Source organism: Falco naumanni, chromosome 6 (genome assembly GCF_017639655.2).
Source record: "Falco naumanni isolate bFalNau1 chromosome 6, bFalNau1.pat, whole genome shotgun sequence".
In the NCBI taxonomy this organism is placed as follows: domain Eukaryota; kingdom Metazoa; phylum Chordata; class Aves; order Falconiformes; family Falconidae; genus Falco; species Falco naumanni.
Window position 1 is genome coordinate 89,994,770 of NC_054059.1, and position 24,997 is coordinate 90,019,766.

The following is a 24,997-nucleotide window of genomic DNA, read 5'->3' on the forward strand; positions in this document are numbered from 1 at the left end:
GAATTTTATTCTGTCCAGGAGTTATTCTATGTGAACCTAACAAATTTGGCATGGTAATTTGTTTTCTTTTTTATTAGCAAAACCCAGTGGGGCCTTTTATTTATAGCAGTGGGGCAGTTATCTTTGAGATCTTTATTCTACCTTCAACATCAAGCTGGGCTCTCTAATGAATCTATAACTGTGCGTGTAGTTACTCATATTCCATGTACGTTGAAATATTTCAGAAGTACAAAACATGCTGTCAAGAAAACAGCAATGGCAAGGGAGTATGGCTTGTTTTTGCAGAGATACTGCTGTATTCAATTTTAATCTAAATTGACTGCTGCTTTGAAAGAAAATATCTTTAAAGTTAAACTTATCTTACTGTCTAGATTTAAGATAATGCAAAACCTAATTTAGGAACAGTTTGCCAGTGTTACTAACACAGTACTATTAGCACATTCAGTGCTGTCAGGCCCAATAAAATAAAATGTAACTATGCTTGAAAATAAAGAACCACTATCACTAAATACAGAAATGCTAGTTCAAGCAAACATTAATAACAGCTAATCGATGAGATTTTGTCTGCCTAATGAGACAATAGGTTATATTTTTCTTTTAAAGCCCACACAAAATTCTGATTAGCAGTAGCAGTTTGCACATTCACTCTGAAGGGAGAGCCTATATAGCAAATATATAGCAAATTCTCCCTGTTCTGCCTGTAAGAACTCGTACTATGTGTTAACTTGTAAGCAGAAGTCACATAACATAAATAGTATTGATCACTGAATTTCCATTCGGCTAAGCATGTGAGACACAAACGTATACTGTGTATTTTCTTGTATTATTTATAATTTTGTATTTAAAACGTGCAGGAAAATACCTAAGAGCTCCAGCTGTGGAGTATAGCAGTCAGAAAGTATTTAAAATGGAGAGAACTTCTGTAACAAAAGGGCTTTATTTTATTGATTACAGGGGAGGTTATCCTGTTTCACACTACAACACGCTGTAGGAGTGTCACACCCTTAGGGTTTCTAGACCCTTTTATTTAAAATTTTTAAAGAACTGTGGGCTGAAGGAGGTTCCTTAGACCTCAAGGGCATCACATGAAGGGTTCTGTCACCCACTGACCTAACACAATAATCCCTGAAAAACTGAACTTCCTTGTTGCTTGCTGCCTAAGAGGACAAAGATGATTTGAGCTAATCAAGAGTTGATCTCTACTGGACAAACTTGTTCAAACTGTACTACTCTTACGAGTCACTTTTAATTGTATGTTGCTGGTGAGAACTTGATGTGTTATAGACTCCTTCATCCTTCTGACAGGTTCTGTTGCTCAAAGTCATTGTCAACTCTGCCTGAAAGTGAAAGTTTATAGGAACATTTGTGTTTGTACAACCTGTCATATTTTAATTTTATCTGTCCTATAACAACATCACATTTCATCAGTGTTTGAGGAATTTGACTGACTGCAAACATGAGCAACCTGTTGTAATTGAAACAGTTTGACTTGTTTCATTGCTGCTGTGTTTGAACTCCACAGCACAGCTTGAGGCAAGCCTTGGAACCTTTTATGCTCCTACAAGACCCCTCTTGGATACAACTGTGCTGCAGTACAGGGACCCAATCAGCAGATATGCAAGAAGGTTCTTCCACCACCTGCTCAGGTGAATGACAGTTTCAACTTCTATCAACTTAAAATTAATTGCGTATTTCAATAACTACCTACTTTAATGTGGTTAACATTTTCCAAGAGGACCACCCCTGAAAAAAATGCATTCATTGTTACTGTTTGTTTTACTTGCACTTCGTTCCTTTCGAGTATTGCAGATAAAATGCTATTCAGAGCTCTTCTGTCATCAATACTCTTAAAATGAATCAGCCTTTCCCTTTTAGCTTGATAGAAAAAAGATAGCTTGTTTCTGAGAGATTTATATTCACCAACTGCTTGCAGATTAACTGTTGAAACAGCTTACAAACTTGGAGAAAACACCCGAGTTTAAACAGATGCTAAACTGCAAATGAACAGTGCATGGTCCAAGACATTTTTGTCTTTGCACCACTGAAACCTGAGCATTTTGTTATTCTCACCCTCACAGTTCTCGTACAGAAATTCATATCCCAGTAATTCTCAGTGCCATTAAAATAAGAAGAGAAAATGAAATATGGAATTTGTCTGTAAATTATATGACATTAGAAGAGTCATAATACCAAATTCAGCTAGAATTTATAGTGCATTGGTTTATTGCTATATTTTTCCTTCAAAATAAATCAATAGCCTAAATTTCAGTCAGTTACAAATATCAATATACAGCAGTTCAACCACAAATACAGCTGAAACATTCCCTCTGAGAATTATGCAGAGTGAAAATAAGGAGAAATTACCTTCTGAATGATACAATGTTTGTAACACCATGTTGAGGAGCAGTGTAGATGGGCACAGTGAGAAGACTTACAGTGCACCTTTTTTTGGTGATTCATCCAGATTGTATGCATTTCCTGCATATGCAAAGCTAGGAAGTGCAAGTTACTTTGATGGTGGGATGTGTGATTCCTTCCAGAATTCCTTAAAGTCCTTAAAGATTCCTTAAAGAAAAATGTTTTATAATGTCTCCTATGTTTTGAGTCTGAATAGGATCCTTTTTCAGGTAAACAGGTCCATTCCAATGGGGAAATTATTCTAAGTAGAAGGATGCTCCAAATATCTGCATAATATGCAGCAGTCTTTCACTGGAGTTTTCTTAATAGATGTGGCCACAACAGTGGGTGCAAACTCTGCTTTTGCCTTTCTCCTAGAAACCAGCAGGGAAGATCTGTTGCTGCAATGGCCAACTGTAGTGGCTGTGGGCCAGTTGCCTGCAGAGGACAGATGCGGAAAGAATGCCTCAGAGATCGCTGAGAGGTGTAACTATGGTGCTTTTACATCTGCAAGAGAAAGGTGTATTCCCTCTGAGTCAGGATTTGCTTCCAAATGCTAGCAGGCATGCAGAGGCATGGGGCCCTGGCTAAGCTTTCAGCCCCTGGGGCTGCTGCACACAGCTGAAACACTGACTCAATCCCCCCAGCAAACAAGGAGCTTCAGTGTCAAAATGCTGCCTGGACAGTGTGGGGCACAGACAGGAGGTGTGTAAGAGTCTCCCCATGTCTTTTACGTCCACTGTAAAGCAGCCCTTGAACAATCTACGGTTGTGGTAGCTTTTGGAACAAATGTGTGTTATTTTGCTGTTTCCCTATTGTCAAAGGGATTTGTATTCAACTGAATCAAAGTGATAGGATCATGTGATTGCTGCAGAACAGATGGTAATGCTTAAAGCTTATCTGAGAAGACATAATCTAAGTACAAAATGAAATGTTCAAAAATGGGAGATTTATCTGATAGCAAGGAAATAATGTTCAGAGCTGATCTTTAGTGTGCTAAAGTGGCTGTGCCTTAATTGGTGTTTATTTCTTTTTAGATGTTTTCTTAAGTGACTAGAATGATTTGAACGTAGGCTAAGCAGAGGGTGCTACAGATTTGTTGGAGGAATGGTAGGCCGTGGTTCTGGGTGAGAGAATGCCATCTAGGCGCGGTGCAATGTCTAGGAGAATCGTAGGGAGGCACGGTGCCCACTAATTCTTTTGGGCAAGCGAAAGCTGCAGCCACTGCTATTACATCCATCAGTGAAGAGCCAGTGAGGCAAGCCGCTTCTGCCAGCCTGCATTTACAGTTGTAGGTTCAGAACAGGAGGAAAAGTGAGAAGAGAATTATGCTCTTGCCTTTTCGGGTCACCATACTGTGCCTGTGAGGACACTGAAAACAGAGTAGCCCTCCCACTACCCGTTTGCCAGAGACAGAAACTGTATCTGGGTGTCAGGAAGACTGCATTTTAGGGGAGCTATATGCTCTCTGTCTCAACCCTGGTTATTTGGTTTATTTGCTTTTTTACCCTTACTCGTTTAGCACTAAATACTTGCAGGCTAGTTACAAATAGTTAATGAATCTCTTCAGAGTAAATTTTTGTTACCGCAGATGTGTCTGCATGACCAAACAAGAAGACTTGAATGCAGAAGCACTGTAAACTGGCAATGCCAACTTGATGCAGCACTGGGGGACATTTGTTACTCTCTTGTGAGCATAAGGAGACAAAAGCACTTTGTACCCTATTGCAGCAAGAAGTGAAGCAAACGCAGTGCTTCCTAAGTTACATACACTTTAAGTATAGCTGATATTCCAAAAGTATTTCTTGGAATAGAGTAGGGCCTTCCACAATTCCTTTGGGCTTCAGAGAAAGCAAGCAGCAGATGCACAGAAGTTCAGTCTAGAGGCTAAGGAGCTAAAACACACAGGGGAAAAGCCAGAAGCAGGGTAGGAAGAGCGAGGAAAGTGTGGTTAGCAGCATGAGTAGAAGACAAGGAACTGGGGATGAAGGCCTAAAGGCAGGGGTGGGGATGGACGGAGTCCCACAAAAGCTCAGAGTGGGAGTACAGGGCAAAATGGGGGAAGCATCCTAATGTGTATGGTGGGCTGCAGAGGAGACAGACACGTAAGGGATGGACAGGGAAGGGTGGAGTCTTTCATACCAGATTAAAACATTAAAACACTTAAATGTTTCTAGATCTAAATCTGAAAAATGTTCATATAAACAAAAGTTTTCACCCCCCTTTCCAGCTTTCCTTTGAATGCCCCACCAATCTGCCTTAAGCCTTTTCTAGAAGGACCCACTCTTGGGAGAGAAATATTAATTCATTCTACATGCTGAGACAATCTTTGACCTGCCTGCTGAGTCTGCCAAAAAGGTGCCAGTTATTGTTGTACTTTTAAAGATGTGAGTGCCTGTATTTACTAGAATTGAGAAATACAGTTACCTTTTCAGAAAGGCTATCCTCACCTAGTAATAATCATGTGCCAATGATTTTAATCTTTACTGTAGGCTGAAAGGTTGTATATCCAGTTGCAAATAACTGGAGACATCCATTTTCACATTATCGGTGAGATTATAGGCTAAACATTTTTCTACCATCAAAGAGATCAGTTTCTGGAAAATGCTGAACACTGAGATGGTAGGTGCCCTCCTTTAGCTGTCGACGGGCACTGTAGAAAGAAGGTGCTGCGTTGGTACTGGCTGTGTTGCAAGGGTGGGTTAGAAATAGATGCTGCAACCTGAGGTGGGCCAAGGAACACTGACAGCATGATTGAAACGGATTGCAGTTAGACCAATGGAAAATGCCTTGCGACATATTTGATGCAGCCATATTATTTGTATCTGTTGTTATAAAAGCTAAGTTCTCAAATTTGCAAACTATGCATCTTCAGCTTCCACTAAAGTAGGAGCTTAGAGCTTTGCAGATATAGGCCCTGAATGTAGAATATGGAATACCTCCAAAAACAGGCGTTCAGTATACAAAATTAAAATTAAAGGCCTCTTAATTATATGCCAGGGATCCATTACAACAGTATTTATGGAATGAATAATTATTTTCACTTTAAATCTTATCTATAATTAAAAAATACAGGAACTGAATTACAAGTATAGAAATGTATCTTAGGTGTTCCTTGCCGCTTGAGCAGCACTTCGGTGTTTTATTATGATGTCACTGCTTATAATAATATAATGCGTTATATCATTATGTAAAATGTTGAGCAGAGGTGGATTTATTGGGAAGCCTTGGGGAGCTGTAACCTTCTTGCCCCCACCCTTTTGTTGAGCGCTGCCTACTAAGTGTATTTGCGTAATGGAGGAGTGGCTGCACAACCGCCTGCCTCTGTATAGCAGCCTCATCTAGCCGTGTACACTACATGGAAGGGGATGGAATCGTTTTTCACTCATTAACTATGGCATCGGTGACTCATGGCTTTGCTTCACTCTGATCAAGCATTCGTAAATTGTACTTGTCATATTTTCTAATGCATGAAATTGTCTTGTTTGTTTGACACACACACAGGCACAAACACATGCCTGCTCTGTTTTGTTGAAATTTTTCTGTCTCTCTCAGAGAGACGGTGAGGAGCTAATATAGCATGAGCTGGAGGTAAAGGCAGGGCTGGAAAGTAACATCTGAAATGCAAAGAGTCGGAGAATTAGAATGCAGCCACAGCTCCATGTTTGTGCTGTGCCCTTTCCTTCTTTGTAATCCTGTTCTCGTGTTTGTGAATATGCAGTTTAAAGGATCTTTTTTTCTTTTTTTCTTCTTTTTTTTTTAACATGGAAAAATATGAAGATTCAAAACCATTTGGACCTTTCTGTCTGGTAATTCCATTAAGAGAATGTCATTGGGGTTTTTTCCCTTAGTACAAATACATTTCCCCACAAATCAAAGCTCTGCTGTAAATAACAAGATAGTGTACTTGCTTCTTCCAAGAGCAAAGTGCAGCTCTGATCACATTCTCTGGTACAATTTTGGATGGGTTCCTGAAAGGTTCTCCTTTGTCTGAATCCAAAAATGAAAGCTTCCACTATGTTTTTATTGTTGCTGTTTGTGCTCTTTCACGAATCTTCTCGGAAGTGTTGTGTACTCTTCCCAGTGTCCCATGTAAGATGGTACTGGTTAAATGCAAAGAAGAATTTAGCTCCACGTTGGGCAGAACATTCATAAAGTGGTATGACTTTACACACAGAACTTGATAGAGCTCCTTTGTAAATAAACACTCATAAAGGAGATCAGAAAGTAGGTGATCATTAGCATCAGCGGAGATCTTCTATCCAGTACTGATTTTTATGAATCACTTAACTATTCGAGAGTTCTGAAGTGTACTGCTATACTACCTGACATGATGCCTTGACACAGTCAGTTATCACTTAAGTCCAAGACAGCCTTTGAAAAGCTAAAAAAAGCTCTTTTGCCCTGCAGGTACATCACTTATGCAGTACTAACTACCCCTTGGTAAGCAGGTTTCCGTATCACTACACTGCAATCTGCAAAGTAGATATTCGCTGTGAGTATTCCATCCTAAATAGGGCCCTAAATCAAAGGTGAAAAAATGCCTCAATTCCATAGGAACAGTTCCCAATCCCATCTGCTGCCAACTGTATGGAACTGAGGGAGGGTGAGCAAAGAGCTTTTATGATCCTTTTTAAGAGCACCCTAAAAGTAGAATCTATAATTATATTGGTACATAGTGTGTCACAAAATATGTATAAACATTAATGATGACATGGTTCAGGACTATGAATGTCTTTTATATTCATAAGGTAACCTATTAGGCATTAAATTATGCCTTCAGATAAAATGACCACTGATGTCAGTCAGGTTCTCTATGGTGGCCACATGAACAGAATTCATCTCTATGGGAGTAGGTTCAGTAGCAGCATTCTGACTAAAGTAGCACCTTCTGGAGAGGACTTTGAAGAGTCGGGTTTTGTCATCTTGTGCAAACGATCAAAACCAAAGGTTTTCATATTACCACGGCACTGATAAATGAGAATTTCAATTGCTGTGATGGAACTGCACATGAAAAGATTCCCCTGGTCATGCTTCTTGACCTGTTTTAGAAACAAGAAATAAAGGCAACTATTTAATGGAACTAGATTATTTTTGTAGTTAAAGAGGTTAAATATCTCAGGAAAAGTTTAGAAGGTTTCTGCTTCAGTCCTATGTTGCTAATGATTTATTTTTTTTCTTGAACCATCCCCACAACAGTTTTCAATTTCAGTCAGATGCTTTGATGCCACAGGAATGGCTCCAGGATTTAATTCTCTAGTGGTGATTACAATGTAAGAAGTGTTGAGCAAAATATCAGGGAAGGGAGGGGGGACAACAAATGACATGACATAATTGCTTGAGAATAAAATCCCATGAAGATAAACCACAAGAAATTCTGTCAGAGACTTGGACAAGATTTTCTGCGGAACCTGATGGGAGACACTGCTTGGAGCATGGGAAAAAGGCCCTCCCACACACTCAGAGCAGTCCCGGGGCTGCTCTAATACGGAACCGTTTCCCGCAGCCACCAAGAGATGGCTGCTGGGTGGCCCAGAGTGCCGTCAGTCCACCAGTTCTCTGCTACGTCCCTGCCCATGGGACTGCGCTAGAAAAAGGAACATGGAATAGCTACGCTGGACTAATGTTGTCTGTGCCAAGGCTATTCCCACTTGCTGGTTAATCTGACTTTGATATTGCTACTTTCAGAAGCTAAGCCCACACGGAGACCATTGTTGTGTTGTGTTCTGTAACTGATAATCTGCCCTCATGAGGTGGCTCTTTTCTGCTGTACCAGCTGTGCAATTCCCCTGAAATCCGAGGGGCTTTGGGCATACATCAAGAAACAGTGCAAATATACCATATTCATGGAAAAAAGCTCAAGAATAAGTTCTTAACAACACATCACCACCCTTGAGCAGCTGCAGTGAGCCTCAGCCTTTGCAGGTCACCAGTTACGCCATCTCAGTCAACGCCACCTAGTCACTAATACTGTCTCCTCCTGGAGTGACACTCAAAAGTCTCTTCTTGAGATCCTGACCAAGAACCTGAATTTAAGATACATCTTTTTTCTTGCAGACTTTCCAGATTGATTCATGTCTCAAGATACTTTTTCTCCATTCATCTTCAGGGTCTTCATGAGGCCCACCATTACACTTTCACTTTTCTGTACAGGGACTATCTGGCAATATTCTGTCTTGAGCTCAGCTCTGCAATCTGTAATCCATTTGTTGTGTGCAAAAAGTTGTTTGTTTTTCCTCCCTAAAGAGCTTTGTTTTTCTGACTTCTCCTGCTTCCATCCCAGTACCCTCCAGGAAGACCTAATTGAAGATTCAGGCAGCCCTAGGCTTCCAATCTTCAAATGCAGAGCTCACTTTTATGGGTCTTCAGAGCCAAAGAGCCTGCTAAGGAAAGGATACGATAAGTCGAGTGTAGAACAAAAGTCAGCAACAGTCAATTGTCCAATAACTGGATGTAGTGTCTTGGGGGTCCACCTCACCTCTCCTGATTTAATAATGTAGAATTTAGATGTCCTACACACTCATCTGAGCTTCCTCTGTAGTTAGTATAAAGACATGGGCATCCAAAGGATGAGTAATCCCATTGAAGGGAGATGTCTAAGATAAGCGTGAAGAACCAGATGTCAGTGCCTATCCCTATCAATTAACTATAAAAGGAGCCTACCTGATTAGCTTAAATTAGCCATGTAAAGGTGAGCCTTTTGAAGATAAATGGAATGTTTTGCACTGTAAATGTCTAGCTCCTGTATCACATTATTACTGGCCAGTTAACAGATCTTAGATGCTCAGATATAGTTTCTGTAATAAAGGGAGAGGCTCAAAGACTAGCAAAAGTACATGAAGAGAGGTTTACAGAGAGACACAAAAAGCAGGTCGGCATGCAGATCTCTTTAAAAATCCTCTTTTGACCGGTTGGCCAGGATAGGAGTGGATGGGGACATTTCTTAGTTTACATTAATAAGTGTTGAAGTATCAGTGAAAGAGGTTATACTGTAGACAGGTAAACAGCAATGCATGACCGGCACTAGATAAAATTAATCCAGAATTTCTGAAGGTAGTCAAGCATAAAATAGCTGAAATACACACTGTGGTGTATAAGCTCTTACTAAGAATGACCTTAGCACCTGAGGGCAGGAACATGGAAAATGTGATGTCAGTTTTCAAAACACAGTCTGGAAGGACCTTGAAGAACTATAGCCCTGTAAGTCCAACCTCTGTACCAGTGAAATCAGTAGAAACCATATTAAAAAAAAAAAAAAAATGACGAACAGGCAAATACGTTGTATTGGGAGAGAGTCAGCAGGATTTCTGTAAAGGCAAGTCATGTCTCAAAACTCTGAATTCTTTGATGTCAGCAATCATGTCAGTAATGGATATCCAGCTGCTAGTGATGAAAGTTTTACCATTGAAGACCTTTTTGGAAGGTCTCCCACCAAAATGTCTTAAAGAAACTAAGCTGCCACAGGATAAGAGGCAAGCTCCCCTTTCATGGATAAGTCAGTCATTAAAAGGTAAGAAACAGAGTAAACGGTCAGTTGTCAATGGAGGTCACTGATGGAAATTGTAAGTATAGCAGATCTGTACTCGTGATTAGCCTGGCAAAGGAGCAAATAGTGAGGTGCCAGCATTTGCTAATGACACAAATTATTAAGACTAGTAAAGATAGGGCCTGCTGTGAAGAACAGCAAAAGGGCTTCGCAGGACTCAGTGACATAGTGTCAAAATTGAAGATAAAGTTAAATGTAAATAAATTCAAAGTGCAGCACGTGGCAGGGGGTGACTCCTAACTTCACGTATAAAATGATGGAGTCTAAGCTCACCATTATCCTGGAAGAAGAATTTGTTCTTATCACTCTACAGCTATAGAATAGTCAGTTCAGTGCTCGGCACAAGTACAAAAAGCAAACTGGATGCCAGGAATTCTTAGAAAAGGAGTAGACAACAAAACAGTGAACTTCAGTTCACCTGAATTTTGTGTGTAGTTTTGGAGTTCCATAATCTGTAAAAGGATATAGTGAAACTCAGAAAGCTTTAGGAAGGGCAGCCAGGATGATTAAAGGCATAGAGCAGCTTTAGTGAAAGGAATGACTAAATAGACTAGAACTCCTCAGCCTATAGAGGAGGCAACTGAGATAGAGATCTATTAAATTGTGGGTATCGGGGAGAAAGAGCACAGTGAATGACTGCTCACTGCTTCCTCTAATACAAAACCGAAGGGTCATCAAGGGAATCTAACATGCGGCAGTTTGAAAATACAGTGATTCTTCACGCGACATATAATTAAAATATGAAGCTCCTTACCACGGGGTATTGTGGATGTTAAAACTGTATGTGACTTGAAAGGCAAGGTTCAGGGAAGAGAACTTCACTGAGGAATGCCAACACAGAGACCACCTCTGGCTCAGCAAACCCCCGAGAGTTGCTTAGGCCAGTGTCACCATACACTTGCCCTGTTCCTGTGTCCTTTCTAGGCACCTGGCTGTTGGCACGGCGTTAGGTTAGATGTAGCTTTGGTCTGAGCAAGTGGTCATTCTTACGTTTCATGTTCTCGTACATGATGCTGTGCAGAACGAGCATAAAATACGCCTGAGTTTTCCATTTGCTCCCTCAAAAATGCGCCAAGACTTGTACGATCGGAGCTCTGCAGAATTTCTTGCCTGGCTGTCCTGTGGCTGTATTTGCTGTGATGGAGTTCTTACGTGTGGGAATTTTATGAGCATTACCACTGCATTATTTTGTTACAAAGAAATAATATTGGCTATTGACAAACCTAGATGGAAAAAGTCATTTACTTCTTGTATGTCAATACAACAATACAAAAACAACAACAAAAAAAAAAAATACCATAATGGACCCATAACTCAACAGGTGATTCAAAATTTGGCCCTGCACCATGACTTTGTAGTTAGATGTTTATTTGTAGGCAGCCAGCTTTAGAAAATAGTGAGCTAACATATTTTTTCTGAGAAGTCTTAGCACTAAAAATACGCATTTTATCCACTGTCAGGCATGAGGGAGAATTGGCCCTGTACCTCATGGAAAGTCAAGGAGGAAAAGGGCCTGTTCATCTTAACTTTAATACTAAATTTCCATCTGCTGCAGTTTGAAATTACAGAGATATCACACATATACAATAGGGATTTATTATAGAGGCAGCAACTCATCCTTAACCGTAGCAATGATACTGGGCCTCTGTTATAGAGCTGTCTTTGGTGTGTAGACATGCTGATATGTTTGCTCAATAAAATCCAGCTTTCAAGACATACTGTTAAGTTTACATGATCACCAGAGTGAGAGGGATAAAGCTGGAAAAGAAGAAAAGCAGAAGTGAATTAATGCAATAAAGGCTAGGATTTAACAGCCAGGGTTGAGTAAAATAAATGTGAAACAACAGGTGTTACTGACTCTTATCAGCATTTTTAATTAACACCTGTTTTTAGCCCAGAGTGCTCTGGAAGAGTATGTTGGAGTATGTCTGTATTTAAAGATAAAGATAGACTGTTGAGAAGTTACTAAGTAGTAAGAGGTTGAGGGAAGAGAGGTTGGGGGGGGGGGGGGGGGGGGGGCTGTGTTTACTGGGTGGGTGTTAGTTGCAGCTTAGAGAAACCTGAAGGAAAGCCACCATAATAAAATTGCAAGGTAGGGAAATATTGCTATGGCAACAAAATATATTCTCTTAAAGGAAAATGAGTACGGAAAAGGAAATACAGAGGGTGGGAAATTCAAAGGAAGGACACATTACGAGAAGACTGAATCTTGTTCAAAAAGAAATAAACCTTCATGGTTTCAATTTATATAATAATAATATAAAAATATAAATATAAAATTTAATATATAAATATAAAAATATAATTGTAATAAATTTCTGCTATCCAGACTTTTGTAGCACCTACTACTGAAAATCTGAGAGCACTTGACGGACGTGACTACACAGTGGGAAACGTTGCTGTGGCTCCCAGCAGTCGTCCTCTTCAGTGGCCCATTCTGCCAGAACCAGGGCTAACATAACTGACCAGCATCACATGGGAACTGTATGGCATAAATGTTCATAGAACCAGGATCTTTAAACTAATATTTCTTCGGTGTAGATATAAGAGAGTTCTATAGTGTTAAACTAATGCTGTTTTATTGTTAACTTGAGGAACGTGTCAACAAGTAAATGACATAGCTTTCTTTATAGCTAAAACTACTACTTTTTCTAGAACATATCATACATCTGGACTATTTCTTACTAAATATATTTTAAAAGTTTCAGTGGCGCCTTCTTACTAAATGAGTTCATTCAAAATTTAGCTTAGTTCACTTGAAAATCTGAGTCAGAAATACCTGAAGAGCTTTTCTTTGAACGCAGAAAGTCCGTCCTGAGAAGAAGCGTCTATGTTTAACAGTCATCTGAACTATTTCACACTAGAATACATTTAGGTTTCCTAGAGCAGAATATCATCCTAGAAGATAGGAGTCACGTGGTAAGATTTTAAATTTTTTTTCAGGTTGGGAAGGTCTTCAAGATTCACAGCCAGTTCCAGCCCTCAAGGGCTTTCTCTGGCCAGGGAGTCATACTGTCTGGCTCCCCTTATTAGCTTTCTCTTTCCTCCTATTTTTTAAATTTGGTTTGTTAGTTTGTTTTCTTGCTTCATACCAGAGGGTACCCTTTGATGTGAAGGGCATTCAATTCTACGCCCAACGATCTATAAAGTTATAGGTGAACTTCTTTAGTTTAGAGATGCGTAATTTGACAGTGTACTTCAAGTAACAGAAATTTTGGGTGACTTGAGATATTTGTGCTCGTTTCAAATTTTCTCATGGTTATTCACTAACTTTTACTTGAGACCTATTTGGTTATGGCCTTTGAAAGGTTCCATAAGGGGTTTCTTTTTAAACAAGTCACTCAGGCCCCAAGTCCAGCGCTTCACTTAACATGCCTATATTTATTTAGGCCCCATAGAAAATTACAGGTCATAAACCCATACATTATTGCTTTGCTAAATTTGGGCCTGAAGGGATGTATAGATTATGCCTGGACAACCTTTAGGGCTTCTGCATCTAAAATACAATTTAGAAGATTATCCCCTTGACTCAGATGCATATAGAGCTGGTGGCTGTTTCTCCATTAGCCTTTGGTGTGCTCTGCAGCACTTTCTCTTTGATACTCTTGTACTCAAGAGTATCTCAGCAGGCAACAAGGTTGCGGACCCTCCTCAGAGGTTTGTGTGTCCTGTTCAGAAGAGCTCATAATGTAAAAAACTAGTAGCATAATAGCATGAGGTTGGCAAAAAAATACCACTAGCATCTCAGAGGTTGGAACGTACCAGCACATCCATTGGTTCCTCCATCAGTTCCCTACTAACTTACAGAATCACCGATGAATCCCAACCAACTCTACAGAAGGTAGAAACCTCAGAAATAAGCATATGCCTGCCAGTTTTGTGAAAATCAGCAACCGTTTAGGGTCAGATAGGACGCAGGAGGTTATCTCCATCCCCAAAAAAGCTACAGCAAAAGTTGAGCAGATGCGTTCTGCCAGTCGAGACGCGCACGGCGTAACACGGAGCGCAGTCTGTGTTGCCCCCTGCCCAAACGGCTGGGCAGGAGCCGTCTACCCCGGTGGGAGCGGGACTGCCCGTCTGCAGCGTGTGCTGCAGGGCACGGGGGAAACAAGCAGAGTTGCCGCGCTGAGGCCGGTGCAGGAGGAAGCACAGGAAGCTAACCAGTAGTGCGCTTTGCTGCTCACAGAGGATTTCCTTCTAGAAAACAGCAGTTATGGTTTAAATTTCTGATTGTGATACATGAAACTTTTGGTACGCCTTTGCACATACATTGGTGTTGAAATAGTCTAGCCGCAGTAAACCAACACCCAGCAATGAACTGATTTTTGCCAAAGGAGATCAGTAGTATCAGGGATAGTCTGTTTTCCAGGCAGTTCATTATCCAAACAAATAAGAAGAAAATATGAAGTAAATTCAGAAGTTATGGGACCGAGTCCCCCAAATCACGAGATTCTGAAACACAAACCTGCAGTTTGGGAGAAGAGGGGAAGATAGGTTCTTCGGAGAGTTCCTCGTCTTTGGGCTGCATTCAGTGATCTGCTCTGCAACTATTTTATTTAAAATAGGGTGTTCTACTGAACTCACGAGGGTAAACTTGGATCAGATTTTAGTTGACTTTTGTTTAAACTATTTTGGTTGGTTTTTTTTAATGAAACCTAGGATCTTGAGCTATATATTCCTTTCCATGTACTCTGGGTAAAGTGCGGGTATTTCAGCATTTGCTATAAAATGCAGGATATGTCTTTGACCGATACTACATTTTTTGTATGAAAGGTTACATAGCAGTCTAAATCTTCAGAATTTACTGAAACTTTACAGTGTTTCCTTGAGGTCAATAGAATTTCTGGGTTGGCATTTCAAGGGTGCGCTGCCTGACTTCATTACGCATGAATGTATTTTGTGTGAAATATATAAGGCCTTAAGCCATGGACCAAGGTTTTTAACTGGGCTCTGAAGCTGTGTTCTGAAATACAGCTACGTGCCTAAGTCAGTGGTGTTACGGTCAACGGGCGGTTGAAAACCAACCTGTCCCCATTGAAATCAACGCTTTGTGAACTCGCCGCACACTTTTTACATTCTTCAACCTGATAATCTCTGTTTATTCTCCGAGTTCCACTGGAACGGGGTGCAGAGTCATTTTACAGATGTCATTCTTTATTTTAATATTGTCTAATTTGAAAGGAAAATATTTCAGATAATAACATTTTTTGAGGTAAAAAAGCATGAAAACCATTTCTGTTCCAAAAATTGCTGATATGAGAACTTGTGGGAAACAGGTCCTTTTATGAATAATTATTATTATTGTGTTTAAAAAATGGGCAAGATGCCTAGAAATTGAATGAAAGAATGAGCTATTAAATTGAAATATTAAATGAAATAACTGAATTAAAAGTGATCATGTAAACCCTGCGGTAAGTGTTGGGAGCTGTAGCTGATTGAACATATTTTCATCATCTGTTTTGTATGCTTAAATACAATTGCTTGATGTAAGTAAACACTTGATTGATATTCTGAATACTTTAAAATCTGCATATGCATCACAGAATACTGAACAATTAAAACTTAATTTCAGTGTAGTTTGATTACATGTAAATTATTTCAATATTCATTTTTTCCTGTTCTGTTTGCTCAGTGCATATTTAATATCCACTTTTTGAATGCATATCACCCTTGATTGGACTGTGAGATGAGGAGGACTCTGAAATTTCTTCCATTAAAAAGGATTGCCTTATAAATATTATTTGTGACACAGCTCTTCCCCTGCAGATTATTTTCTAAATGTTGTGTACCCTTATTGAAGACAAGGAAAAAAACTGCTGCAGCCCTTCTTTATCAGCCCAGCACAAGGAATATGCTTACATGGTCGATGGGCATGTCTAAGAAGGCTTGTTGGTTGTAACTAGTCCCTAAAGAAATGTTTCCATCTTTTCTGCGCTGTATTTCTCTCTTGCTTGCATGAGCTCTCTCTCCCTTCCCTTCCTCCTCCCTCCACATGATTTTTTTTTTTTCTGGTTCCTGGACTTCTTATGAGATGTTTTAATACTGTGGGTAAATATTACAAATATTTTCAAATCGACCATTTTCAGACTGAAAAAATGCATCTCTATCTTTAAGTGACCACATTCAGTTTAGGTGTTGTGGAATCCAGATGACAAAATTCTGCCTTTTGATATATTGGTAGAATCCCTCATAAAAACTGAAGAGACTTCTTTTCCCTTCTCCGCAGGCTGCAAACCATGCATGTTGTTTTGATCTACAATATTTAAAATCACCTTATTTCTGAACATCCAACAGGAGGAAACCCTGGGCATTTGATACTCTTTTTATTTATGCCAGTGAAAAGAATAGCCTCTCTGAAGTTAATCGATAACGTTCTATTTTTTAATTACTTATAAAATGCTCTCCTGGCATCTTTTCAGCTAAGTCACATTCTCAAAATACAAACAGGCAGCAGGTCTGCTTCCACCGTGGAAGGCAGGTCTGGATTCTTCTCTGCCTTGGCCAGTTTTGACCTGACCCCTTTGTTTCCTTGTCCATACAACAGACATACTAATAGCCATCTTTTAAAATTTTTGTAGGATATGTAGAAAGGTTGCGTAAGTATTATTTTATTTTATGAGAATTTGAACTTAATATTGTATGTGCTAAACAGCTTGCAGGGGAATGTTTTCCTATCTGTCCTATACAGTTAATCGCAGTTTGAGAGTTCTAATCTTGAAGGTCATATTTCTGTTGGCTGTCACTTTGACCAAACAAGTGGCTGAACTTCATGGTTTACAGGCAGATTTCCTTATCTCTCTCTTTCAAGAGACATATGAGTCTTGATTGCTGGAGTTATTGTGAAGCAAGCAATAAGTAACGAGGTGGTGGGGGGTGGGAGGACACTTGCGGTGGCGGTGGGGGGGGGTGGTGGGAGGACACTTGCTTCAAGACCAGTCCCCTGTAGGTGCCAGTTTAGGAAGCAAATATTGTACCCGGTGACTGCAGCACGAGAACAAAAGGGAGGGTGTTTGCTCTGTGTGTGTGTGTGTGTGTGTGTGTGTGTTTGCTTGTTTGAGGAGCTGATAAAGTGAAGTGTGCTAGGGACAGCGACAGGTCTTCCTGCGACAAAACATGCTTAGAAAACAGGCATTCTTATCTTGATGGTCTCGTGCTGTACAGAACTCTCTAGTTGTTCCTGTAGAATAAAAACAACACAACTCTCTTGCCAAAGAGATGCAAAATAACAAGTACCTTCTAGCTAATTTAAAAAAACCTGGACATTTCTGACTGATGTAATACTGTTTGCCAAAGTAACACAAACTTGTCGCTGTTGTTTGAAACCTCCATGTTATTTTAAAGTGATTCCATTTATAATAATTTATGAAGTATCTGTGATTGTTATTTCCAGCTCTCTTGGCTTGTGGAGAGCATTTCTTGGATGGTCTTTCCCCCCCCCCCCCCCCTTTTTTTCCCCTCAGTACGGTAACGAGCTAACTTTACAGTGTTATGAATAGGGGTGGGCTATAATGAGACTGAAGTATGTATGTCAGTTGAAGGGGGAAAAAAATTGAAATCTTTGTGAAACAGCAAAGACAAGACAGCCTGTAAGGCTGTGTTTCTGTTCTGCAGGTTAATCAAATGAAAAAGTTACTTTACTTTTTTTGGTTGCAGGCATTTTTGCCTTTGCTAAAGCAACTGTCATTCAAATAGTCTATATAGTTATAACTTTAAAAAACAAAATAATGATGCAGACGTTCTTTTTAGCTAGTCGTATAGCCCGTTTCTGTTCGGTTTCCAATTTCCCCTCTAAGTACTAAGAATGTATATTTAATCCATAATTGAAAAGAAAAATGTGCCAGAAAAAGATATACATGATAGCTATTCAATATAGACATATTTTAACATGTACTTATTTGTCTTAATTAAAGCATAGCTTCAGAAGCAGCATTACAACACAATGTATTTTAATGGAAAATCCTTCATAGAAAGCATGTTGAAAAAGTTTCAGATACATAGATGTGCATGATAAAACGATGATGCACTGCCTGTTCCCCAGTGATCAGGAGGTTAACCTTAATTCATCTCTTCCCTCCCTTAAACAGGTTCTGTGAGGAGGGCTGCAAATTAGCGCTTGGAAGACGCAGCAGGGAGATTAGCTTTAGGGAGGAAAGGACTCCCCACTCCCGCTCTTAGGAACCTCACCTGGAGAGTACATTTCCTTCTCTGCTTAAGCTAATGTATCATGCCTTCTTGTCATAAATGTTATTCCCGAAGGAAAAGTCCTCGCCGGCTCTGTCTCGTGATCTGCTGAATCATTCCAAGTGTGCAGCAGCAGAGGAGAGCAGTAAGGCTGTAGCAAGAGGGAGGCAGAAAACCGCGTAGGCTTTGGCCAGAAACAGGGATCTCCGTATGGTGCGTCCTGTGGGACCTCTTCATTCACCACGGGAAGGAGGGTTCCCATGTTTCCTCCTGTTCACACTGGCCTGAGGAAGAGCTACAGCATTAGCTGCTTCCTAAGACACCCCCAAGGTACAGAGCCGTGTAAGTACTGGCATCCATACGATGCTGCCTGACGATATTCATCTGTCTGATGATGTTCATCGGACAAACACAAACTACACCTTCCTCCAGGCTTCCTGGGTTAACAGCAAAGGTGACGTTCCACCTCCACACCACTCCCTTCCTACTCCGCTGCATCTCTAGGTGATACTCAGGTGGTACCTTCTGGAGCACATCTAGAAGTAATTTTTGCTCGTGAATTTTGCTCTTTTTTCCTCTTGTTTTACCTCATTGACACAATCTTCTTCACCATAAGATGTTCAGAAAACTCTCAGGAGTCTGTGCTAATACTGGGGCTGAGAGGGTGAGGAGGCAAAGCAGTGTCACCCCCTACCTTTTTCAATCCCTGGGGATTCGTGGCTGTTTGTCACGACTCAACTAGATCATGATCTTCAGAGGACTGTATTGAGGGGTCTGTGAGGACAAAATTTTGTGCAAACTTCAACAAGTACCTCTGAAGTCTTGCGAGACTTGGGGTGAGTCTTTTCTGTAGGGCATATTGAGGTTCCTACCAGTGATACTGGGGCTAGCAGTTACCTATGTTGCGGCTGGGATCTTTCAAAGGATCAATTTTTATGATCTACAGCACCTTCAGCTCCCTTCAGATTCAACTAGATCTGACGGGACTCAGCACTGAACATAACACTTGCTGAAGGTTTTAAGCGATGAAGAAGAGTAAGGGTAGCCACTGTCCTACCTCGTAGTTCTGCAGTTTGGGTATGAACGTACCAGGTTTCCTCAGTAAAGCTTTGGCATCGCTTTTGGTGAGAATGGAAGCACTTCATCTGCCAGTTAACAAACTTCGATGCAGCTTTTAAACTATCCTCAGCAAGTGACATGTTTCCTTTTTCTTGCAGGTACCAGAGATTTGAAAAAGCATTTCTGCTAGCTGTTGACATAGGTGCTCGGGACCTGTTTATGGTGAGTCATTTCTGGAGACAGAGGCTATTGTCGGGATGTTAGTTGTCAGCTTTTGCGCACATTAAAATGGATCCATGTCATTTGCAGTCTTGGTCACACACTGAAGACAGAACTACTCTACCTGGTTTGCCCTTTGCCATCATGGAACTTGTCAATAGGAATTGAGTCTCTTTAGAGTCATTGACATTTTCCCTAGCATGGCCTAAAGGCTATTCTTTATTTTCCAGGAATTAATGTATATGTTTTTGAACTTTCCCCTTCTTCATCTGTCTTGATGTGGGTGAATGTCATCTTTCACTCTAATAAGCTTATATGTTTCTAATCCATTCCTTAAGAAGTACAGCTGCTGAGTCCTGGACACAAGAGCTGGCCGTATCCTGGGGATCCTGAATGCTCTTAGTTTGTCTCTTAGGGTTTTGTGAAAAGTGACAAATTATGAACGCTTCTGCAGGTACTTTTAAAACAACAAAGCTCAGCAGCATCAACACAAGGGTTTTTAAATTTCATGCACTCTCTGCCTCCTCCCATTTAATTAGCTACAAAAGTAAAATTAACCAGCTCTTAAAAGGTCCTCTGTGTGAGCTCGGCAGGAGGCTCTTGTTTTATAAGATCTTGCACCACAATGTCACAGTGAGGTCAGATGGACAAAGCCAGCCGTGCTTTCCTAGTCTCTCAGCATGTTGCTGCTGCACAGCTGATTTCATTGTTTTCAAAGAAACAATAGGAAAGGGTCTTGTTGAAAAAAAGCCCTTTGAACGATTCGTTTGCTTCACTTTTTTGCATAATGAAGACATTCTGTTGTTTAAATTAAGCTTTGACACTAGATGTTAATATCATTTATTCCATTAAGTCACTTGCCCTGCTAGTTTGATCTTGATATTTAAATTGTATGTTAAATTACACAATTAAATCCTGCTTTTATGGGTTATGAAAATTCCCTTCTAATTATATAAAAAGTTGTGTGAACCTTTTGATGTGTTTTTCACAGCTCTAATCATCTGGCTTGTTCCATCTAATTAGAAAGATGTGAATACTGTGATAAACTTTTCTAAGTATGCATCAAAAGAATGTGATGGAAATGTCAGACTTTTAGGAAATTCACTGCATGTTTTATGTTTACTCTTCTCCATTTTTTCTCTTTTTATCTCGTCTTTTTCCTTTTCCCTTTTTATTGAACGTAACTTCTTCAGTACCAATTTTATACCTGATCAAGCTAAGCGCTGCGGCACCGCGTGGAAGGTTTAGACTGTAGCACGTCTGCGGCAGGTTGCAGCTCTTTGTGGTGGACTCTCCCACCGTACAGATCCTACATTCTCCCTGAGTGATTTCAGCCATTTTGGCAGAACAAATGACCCAGCGCTTGGCCTGCCATCTCAAGGGCCCTCTCTCATACGGTGAGAGCATTTCCTACACGATCTTTTTCTCTTTCCTTCCCTCCGCTGAGAGCAGGGCTGAGGAAGCAGCCCTGTCCCGGGGTGGGGAGCACCAGCGCTGGGTCAAGAGATGGGTGCGAAGCTGCTAACAAGGGGGAGGGACTGTCAGTACCTGGCTCCACGAGTGGTAACACATCCTCCTCTCAACAAAAAGGGTCCCCAGCTTTCTTCAAGAGGGACTTTCAGTGTTCAGAGAGAAATTAGCTCCATCCTTTCCTACTCTTCCTTGTTTTCCCCTTCCTCTCTCAACACCTACTCTCCGTTTCCCACCTCACTAACACTCTTAAACATAAATATATGTTTCCGCATAGTTCCTCCTGGCTTACATTACTGTGAGATCAAAACCAGTTCTGTATTGTCCTCGTTCTGTTTGCATTACCGTTGAGATTCCTCAGAGCTTCCCCTGAATTATGCAACAAGCAGCTCACACGCCGGCCTCTTCGGATCCTCTGTTAACTCACTGCCTTCTCTGGGGAAATGTCCTTTTGCTAATTCATCTTCTGAGTGAGGTACTGAAGAACGAACTTTATGGTAAGCTAACAGTGGCACTGCTGCAAGGGTACTAGGTATGGGACTCAAAACGTTGAAAGGTGCATAGGTCGTAAAAAGTATTTCGTTGTGCCACGGTAATTTCTAGGGAACTGGGCTTCATTGCACCGAATGTGTGAAAATTAGATAACCCTGTTATCTAGATAACCCTGTTCCCTGGAAGCTTACAGTCCTTCTAGGTATTAGTATAACAATACCTACCTTGCTAAGCAAGGTTTGTGCATCCTTTCACTTCTGCTTAACACTGAATAATTTGTCTATATTGTTTATGTAGATCAAAATGCAATTAATAGCATACAACTTGACTTTACCTATACTTAAAGTATTTATAATTATGTGCAGTACAAATAACTGTACTGTTGTTTTACAGACCAACCAAATCCATTTATAAAAACTCACGCCACCTAATTCCCAGTTAATTTAGTGGGATTTCAAGAAGCAATAGTAGACTAAAGAAAGATACCTGATGAAATAAGCAAAATGAGAAAGAAAAAAATCTGTTTATTAAAAGTGAACAGAGAAGGAACAAAAATGGAAAGGACAGAGAGGAGCAGACAGAACAGAGGCTGAGGAGGAGCCAAAAGTTGAATACCCATCTCTGAGACTTCTAAGGAAATGTCCTATGTCTTGGAGAATTTATCCTGAGCGTCTCTTTCACCAAACAGGGCTCTGCGGCGTTTCTGCTATTTGTTTTGACGTTGCAAAGAAGTTTGAGAGAATGCTGCCTGAGGGCTAATTTCTTTCATAGTAATGAAAAAGAAAACAAAAAAGACTTAAAAGTTAGTCCTGTAGCTATAGCGTCACTAGTATGATGCCATAACAAGACACACATACACTGCTGTGTCTCTCCATAAGCTTTACCCTCACGTCACGTCTAAGTCCATCAATTATTATCATCTCCTACAAAGTTCAATAAAAAAATAAAACTGAAAAGGACATAATATCATGAACAACAGCTACATTTATTGGACAGTGACTGATCCAATCTGTGACAGAAAAGATCAAGCAATAGAAGGGTTGTTAGCCTGAAATCCTTTTGTAGTATGCTCCAGCTCTCAGCTGCTGAAAATTCAAAAGGCCATCCCATGTACCAAAGGTAGCAAAAAATGCAAGGAAAAGACACTTTAATAAAACTGTCAGATCTTGGGTGATACACTGATGAGGAAAGTACATGTTTCGAAGAAATGTTGGAATTTTGCCCAGAAATATCCTATAGACAAATGCACATCAGTGTTTCAAATGACTTCTGCTCACTGAGGGCCAGCTCTGTGAGTCACAAAGATGAGGGTAAAAAGGAAGTAGTCCAAAAAGTAATCAAACTGTTAAATGATAAAATACAGCCTTTTCGGCAAACTCCTGAGAAGCAGCTGGAATTTGTTTTTATTGTCACCATTGTTTTTGAAAGGGATGTGATCTTTGGACAGATGAATTCTTAGATAATTGTGTGGAAAGATCTGTAACGAATATTCAGCTAATTTAATTCTTTTTTCTTCTGTCTTTCTTTAAGGCACCCTGTAATCCAGTTTTCTTCTTTCTCTTTTATTTACTTTCTAGTTTCATTCTACTCAGAGAGTTACAGATTCTTGGAACCATCCAGTTTTGCTGTCTTATTTGAATGAGGGACACCTAAATTGCATCTCAAATTTTCTGATTAAGAGTTTTTATATCTGTAATCTTTTCTTTCTAAAGCTTGTTTAGAGATAGAGACAAGAGCTTTTTTAATTATTCTGACAGCAAATTGAGGAACCATGAAGAAAGGCACTTACCAGCCTACTGCTGCATCTTTATTTCTCACAAGGCCCCTGTTAGGTAGCAATGGATGTGTAGGAATTTTACATTTCTTTACTCCAAACAGAAAGCACAGGCAAAACCAAGTTCTCAGAGTGAGGTGTTTTGATACGCACAGTATGCACAACCCTCTTAACTCAAAGAACTTTTTCATTTTCTGCAGTTGTTTCCATCCCCTCCCCAAGTTTATTATTTAAAATTGCATTGAAGTATACAATACGTCTCTTAGTTCAAACTAAAAAACCTAGTCATTAAGCATCGTCAGAATGTATTTTGAATTAGTGAACACAATCTGCCTATACATTCAAATCTTTGTAAGTTCAGACTTGTTCAAGAGCCCTTAGGTTTTCTATTGTTATCTAAATAAGCTGACAATATCTATTGCTTAATCTTCATAGAAATCATACCTTGCTACTCAGGCCCTTTTCTCCTGACAACCATGTTAAACCTACAAAGAGAGGAAGTACAGAGTTCGCAACAAGTTCGTAACTCATTACTTTGCTCCAAGACACTTGCACATTTTTTAAGTCACACCTGTGTCTGAAATTAGAAAATGTTGCTGTCTCCTGCAGACTGCTGGGATCCTGCAAGTCAGTACCAGATTTTCCTGCATAATCAGTCTCAGTTTCCCTAACATTTTTGGCGGTATTGTTATTGTTATTATTGATAATAAAAGCAACATCTTTTTCTCCTAACACTATTACTCTCACTTTTTTCATCCAGCTTATCTTTCTAGAATAAGGTCACGTTTTCCTGTACAATTTTCTGTCGTGTTGATGAAGGTGGCAGTAAACTCACACTGAGAAGGACAGTTTCACCTGAAATCTTCTGCATTAGTGAGAATATAGTTGCTTTTACGGTATGCAGAGGTCAATATTTCCAGCAAGTACTCCTTTTCCCTTTAAATTCCTGCATGCAGATAGATTGCAAAACAATGGCCAGGAATAACTTAAATCTTTGGATACAAAATGTCGCCTTCAGCACAGAAGTGGGGAAAAAAGACTTTGCCGACTGTTTTGGGGTTTCCCTCACTTCGTATTGTCACAGTTCATGCACAGAGCAGCCTGTGGCCGTGGCGCCGAAGGAGAAGGGGGTTAATTATCTCTTTATTAATGGTCAAGGATGAAACTTGTCTTCAAGGGCCAAAATCAAGGGCAGTGAGGCTGTAATTTGTCACCAGGGTTATATTCTCCCACAAATGGTGCTGTCTGTAGTACACCTCAGGTTTTCACCTCAGACGCTAACATACAATAAAAAGCCTTGCAATTCAGCACGTCATGGTATGCCCCTGCAGCAGCCCTCTGATTTTTAACCCGAGATGAAGGACCAGATCCAGAGTATTGGCAACTATTCATGCTCAACAGCAACATTTTTTGAAAGCCCCTTGTTGTCCAAAAGGGACTCAGGAATCGTGTCACCTGTGTGGGTTTTGAAGCCCTTGAGCAACCATTGTTTCTCTTATTGCCTCCAATATCAGCACAAAGAGGATCACCATCACCTTACTCAAAGAACAGTAAGTGTAACGTGACAACCTCCAAACAAAAATTAGTCCCAAAAGAGTTTTACCCCAAAACTCATGTATTAGGTGGAAACCTTAACACACTTCAAATAGGGACTGTCAGCCAGAAGAGTTCCAGTACTTCAGGTCTGGTTTACACAGAGCCAGGTCCTATCAACCCTCCTTTAATTCATGTTGCACCAACAGAAGTTACCTTAAAGCAGACAGATTGTTTTCTTTCATACACTGAGTCAATAGCTCCACTTTTATCAGTGCGTGATTGGTCAGTGTTTTATTCAGTGCTGAATTCAATAGCACAAGCAA

The 24,997-nt window shown here is 40.2% G+C and overlaps 1 protein-coding gene across 4 annotated transcripts in view; it reads left to right on the top strand.

Moving 5' to 3' along the window:
- The window catches only part of LOC121090079 (WD repeat containing planar cell polarity effector), a 153,973-nt gene that overhangs the window by 88,014 nt on the left and 40,962 nt on the right, over nt 1-24,997 (top strand). For all 4 annotated transcript variants that reach the window (XM_040598108.1, XM_040598107.1, XM_040598109.1 and 1 more), the window contains 2 exons: nt 1,523-1,646; nt 19,342-19,405. In XM_040598108.1, the coding sequence (XP_040454042.1) occupies nt 1,523-1,646; nt 19,342-19,405 (188 nt within the window). The remainder of the gene's footprint in view (nt 1-1,522; nt 1,647-19,341; nt 19,406-24,997) is intronic.